At 30.6% G+C, this 4,859-nt stretch overlaps 1 protein-coding gene across 1 annotated transcript; it reads right to left on the reverse strand.

Annotated features, from left to right (window-relative positions):
• Positions 1–327: 327 nt before the first annotated feature.
• LOC124941568 (cellulose synthase-like protein G1) lies at positions 328–3,470 on the reverse strand. Its single transcript, XM_047481908.1, has 6 exons — positions 2,883–3,470; positions 2,478–2,633; positions 1,912–2,037; positions 1,395–1,838; positions 969–1,316; positions 328–894 (listed from the first exon to the last, which is right to left on the reverse strand). The coding sequence occupies exons 1-6, from the start codon at positions 3,468–3,470 to the stop codon at positions 343–345; spliced, it is 2,214 nt and encodes a 737-aa protein (XP_047337864.1). The 3' UTR covers positions 328–342.
• Between the last annotated feature and the right edge of the window lie 1,389 nt (positions 3,471–4,859).

Below are 4,859 nucleotides of genomic sequence, written 5' to 3' on the forward strand. Positions count from 1 at the left end.
AGTTTTATATTTTTTTTGGGCTTCTTTGTGAATTGTTAAATCTCAAATTTGTCTTAATTAGTCCACCCATTAGTTTTTTTAAAATGTCATTTATAATAAATTATCACCACTAATTATTGAAACATCAATTTCACTCTATATAGTGCTTAAATTGTTTGAAAATAAAAATTATAGATATTTTATTTAGCTTATATAATAAATGCTTTGGAACAATTTAAACCAACAAATTAAATTGTTTTTGCAATGTAACAAAAGTTTATCATTTTATTTTTTTATTGGCACACCAACTTCATTCATATAATAAAAGGAATTACTTATTTGAATTACAACACATTTGCACAATCAATGTGCAAAGTATAACGAGGTTATTGCGTACAAAGTCGTAGCAGCCATAGTCGAAATAATTGTAGTTTTTCCGTGAATTCTCCCCTTGTAGCTCCTAATCAACATGGCTTCATATATCGGCCAACTATTAACCGATACAAAGCCCGCTACAAATATTTGCGCAAAAAATCTTTCTAGGTTATCTCCTCCTTTCAAGATTTGCAAAATCCCCATAAAAAAGGCAGCCAAATTTATTATAGATGTTGTCGATAGCATAAGAATCATAGGTGAATGGACGCCAAATTCGAACAAGCCTTGCCCATATCTTTTCCCTTGATCACTGTCCAAGACTTTGCTTGTCACAATAAATCCATCCGATTCTGTTCCCAATAACAGTGCAATGTATTCAATTGTCGCGAATAAGTACGACGTCAAACCTCTTATAAGAAACATCCTTTGATCGCTCCACCACCTCAAAAACGTTCCATCTGCTAGGATGAAATCGAGGCAGTCTTGTGCATACGAGCCCACAAATAGAAAAACGTACACCCTAAACATTGCATTCGACACCTAAGTGATGAAAAATAAACAACGGTTTTACGCGAATAAATATGCAAAAAAAAATATATAAAAAAATGGTATACCTCGGGGAAAATAGAGACACCATTGAGCAAAGCGAGCTGGAGTAGGAAAGCGTAGACCGTGATCGGCACACAAAGAGTGGGCCAAAAGGCTAAATGTGAATAAGCAAGGCCCATTAAGAGGCCCATGTGTCGTGTACCATAGATAATTGGGCTGTACTTAGAGAATGTGATTTCATAGATGCCCAAAACCCATCTTTTTGTTTGGTTTAAAAGGTCATTTATATTGATTGGTATATCACCAAGGAATGCAGGCCTTTTAGGATTGCAAAACACAGATTTCCAACCCTCACAATGTAGGGTATACCCAGTCAAGTAGTCCTCAACTAGTGATCCATAACGAAAGCCCATCTAAATATTCAAAAGGCCCATAAAAATATATTAAGGAGTCATTAGTAATTTTACAATTTATGTATAGTAGTTACATACCTTTGTTCCCCATGAGGTTTGATCCTCGTAGTTGAAACCCGCGACACAATGGGCTAAGTCAAGAATAGATTTTGATCCAATGGGCTTGTTCACAATGTGGTCCGGTCTTAACTGAGGAATCTCTGGATCCACAAAAAAGACCGGACCACCAAAAAAGACTCGTCGAGAGAAGAAACATCCACTGCCCATGTAACCCGGCCCGGAAAGCCCATCCATGCCTTGAGGGTTCACAATGTACAAACGTTTGAATTCGTTTGCATAGATATCGTTCTTGTTTAAGCCGTGAAAACTTTGTGGGAATTGAACGTAACCCAAATTGGGCTTGAGATTTGAATCCGAGAAGTAACACAAGGCGCGACGAAGCGTTTGGGGATCGTTTGAGTACATGTCGCAATCTTGAGTTAGAATTATAGGTGCATTTGTCATCATTGCAGAAACTCGAAGCTTCAAAAGATAAAAATAAAAAAAATAAACTCGAGATAATATAATATAAAATAAATTAATAGTGTTAGCTTACAAGGGCATTTAGGGCACCAGCCTTGAAATGGTGAGAGGACATCTTGCTCTTTTCTCTAGCAACATATATTAAATTTGGCATTGGGACTCCTGTTTTGTCTTTGTCTTTTGTATTATCTAAAATAACCTGGAAAATCATTTGTTAATTTTTTATATATATATAAAAGAAAATATTAATTAGTTGCAAATGGAAAACTAGAATTCCCATATTTTAAAGAGTGAGATTAAAGGTGGCGCCCTTCTATTTCGGAAATTAAATTTTAATATCATTTATGTCCTATTAAGTTTCAAGAAATCCCATTGAAATTATAATCAATCTGTGTTATTTTCAAATAGTATATATTATAAATGTGAGAAAAAAAAATGTTACTCTAATAAATTATGAGCTCATACGTTCTTTCTTAAAGAAGATCTTAGAAAACTTATAATAATAGTATTACAAATGATAGTACCATCATTGAATGTTTGTCGATTTATATGTTTTTATTAGTATTAAGAAAAAAGAAAAATCAGTTATAACAAGACAATTCAAATCGAAAATAACGTAACATCTTATAGAATGATTACCTGAATAATAGTAGGGTGGTATTGACTACTGAAAGTCCATCTCGACAATTTCGATATTGTTTCTCGTCCTTCTTCGTAGTTAGCCAAGTAATTCTCGTCAATTTTCCCTATTTCCACGACTTTTTCGATTCTAATTCTCATATCATTGTACATATTCTGTAAATATATGGAAATATTTTTCACTTAATATTATCTATAATATTTGAAAAATACCTCAAATTCTATTCTTATTAAAAAAAAAAATTCATTTGAACTAGGGTTTCTCAAAACAAAAAACAATAAAACTCCTCAAAAATAAAATATCTGTATTGCTTTTAAATCTGAGACAATAATATAAATATAGATAGACAATTCTAAAATAAAATTTGAAAAAAATAATTAACTTAAAAATATATTTATATATACCTTGAGTTCCTCTATTTCAATGGTGGGAGAATAACTTGATCGGAAAAAAACATCAGGACACGTGTCCATCAACCGGCGTCGCCGGCAAAACGGTAACCAATATTTAGCAAACTTAGCAGCTTCCATAAAAGCAAACAGAGTCAAATGAGAACCACCGTCGTCGGAAATATAAACAGAAATCTTCTCCGGCGCCGGATAATCAAAACCCATCAACGATAACGCCGTATTAACCACTCTCAACGGCGGCTCCTTGTACGGATCCGCCGTACAAACGAACACATCAATGGCCGGAAAATCCAACATGGGCAGGACAGTTTCGAGGTTGTCGGGAAATACAGTTCTATAGACGGTCCGAATTCGAAAGGATTGAGTTGTGATCCATGAGAGAGTGAAGAGTAAATCGGCGATTAGGAAAGAGAGAGTTATGAACGACGGCGACGGCGAATGGTGGAGAGAGAGTATGTGGTGGCTGAGAAGTGTAAATACGGCGGCGGTGTAAATAGCGGCGAATATACGGTTGAATATAGTCCGACGAGAATTTCTTACTGTGTGGAGAATGCCGGCGCCGGCGCCGGAGCTTAACTCCATTTCTAATAATTAATTAGCACCACCGGTTCACCGCCGGTCCACCACCTGTTTGTTTTGGAGATATGATCATAAATATATATAGATGATATCATTGACTCAGTTTTTCTCTAGGGTTTGTTTGGATTAGAATTTTCTTACTTGAAAAAAAGTATTTATAAGTTATTAAAAAAATAATGATAAAATAAAAAATAAAAATTTAAAATTTAAAATATAAAATATTTTGATTAAGAAACCCAATGAAAATGAATGATAAAATGAATAAAAGTGAAAAAATAATGATTTTGGGTTAAATTATTTAAATAACAAACGCAATCCTAATCTCAATAGTCTCCTCATCGAAAAATGAGCCATGCCCATAAACATATCTACTGAAATAAATATTTTTTTATTATAATAAATTTATAATATAAAAAAAACATATAATATATTATAAATATAATCTTATTAAAAGATTTTAAAATAAAATTATTGTCTCAAAAAAATTAATTCTAAATTTTATTTTACATTTTTAATATAAAAGTATTATAAATAAACAAAATGAATCATATTAGAATAAAAAAAATTAAAAAATACTTGAAATTATTATTAATTTTAACAATTAAAAAATAATTATAAATTCAAAAAGTTTTATTACTTTTATTTTTTAATAAAATAATTATGTTAAATATGTAAATATATATTTCAAAAAGAATATAACATAAATTTACCAATTTGTAGGTAAATATATAGTATTATCCTCAATTTACATTTTCAAAATATTACATATTAATGAATGAATACAATTAAAATGATTTTTTTTAAGTTGATATTTGGCTAAAATTAATTACATTCTTCCTAGCAAGATAGTAAGTCATGACCCTCGTGAGTGACATTTATTCAGTTTCGACTTTTAGAAAACTTTGTAAGTAAATATTATATTTTTTTCATTAACATATAAAATAATATTTTTAATCACTAAACAATACCTAATATTGAATTTTTAATTAATTATTTTTATATAATTTATTAATATTAAAAAATGAGAAGAATCATTTAAATATACAACACCACATTACAATATTACATTATAAAAATAATAATAAATAAAAGTCACAAAACATGAAAAATAGAATTAAAAAATAGATATAAGCACGTTGCTTAATAAGTTATCGAAATCGTAAGATTTTAAAAAGAACAATTAACTCCCCGACTGATTTTACCTAGTTTTTGAAACGAATCTTAGAAAGTGTTATAATAATAACATTGTGAATTGAATAATATGCATCGGGCGATTACGATTATTGAAGATTCAACAACTTTTCTCAAACCAAATAATTCACTAAAAATAATCGGAATGTTAACTCAAATATGTAGGTCTGTAATATCAGTTATTTCAATCCAAACTTCTCA

The sequence above is a fragment of the Impatiens glandulifera genome, chromosome 6 (assembly GCF_907164915.1).
Source record: "Impatiens glandulifera chromosome 6, dImpGla2.1, whole genome shotgun sequence".
Classification (NCBI taxonomy): domain Eukaryota; kingdom Viridiplantae; phylum Streptophyta; class Magnoliopsida; order Ericales; family Balsaminaceae; genus Impatiens; species Impatiens glandulifera.

What these genes read in the sequence shown, in the direction of transcription:
- LOC124941568 (XM_047481908.1), bottom strand. Translation starts at nt 3,470, where the DNA reads ATGGAGTTAAGCTCCGGCGCCGGCGCCGGCATTCTCCACACAGTAAGA. An exon ending in CTGGTGCCCTAAATGCCCTT is followed by an intron (nt 1,839 to 1,911) that starts GTAAGCTAACAC and finishes TATCTTTTGAAG; the next exon opens with CTTCGAGTTTCTGCAATGAT. An exon ending in AAACCTCATGGGGAACAAAG is followed by an intron (nt 1,317 to 1,394) that starts GTATGTAACTAC and finishes TTGAATATTTAG; the next exon opens with ATGGGCTTTCGTTATGGATC.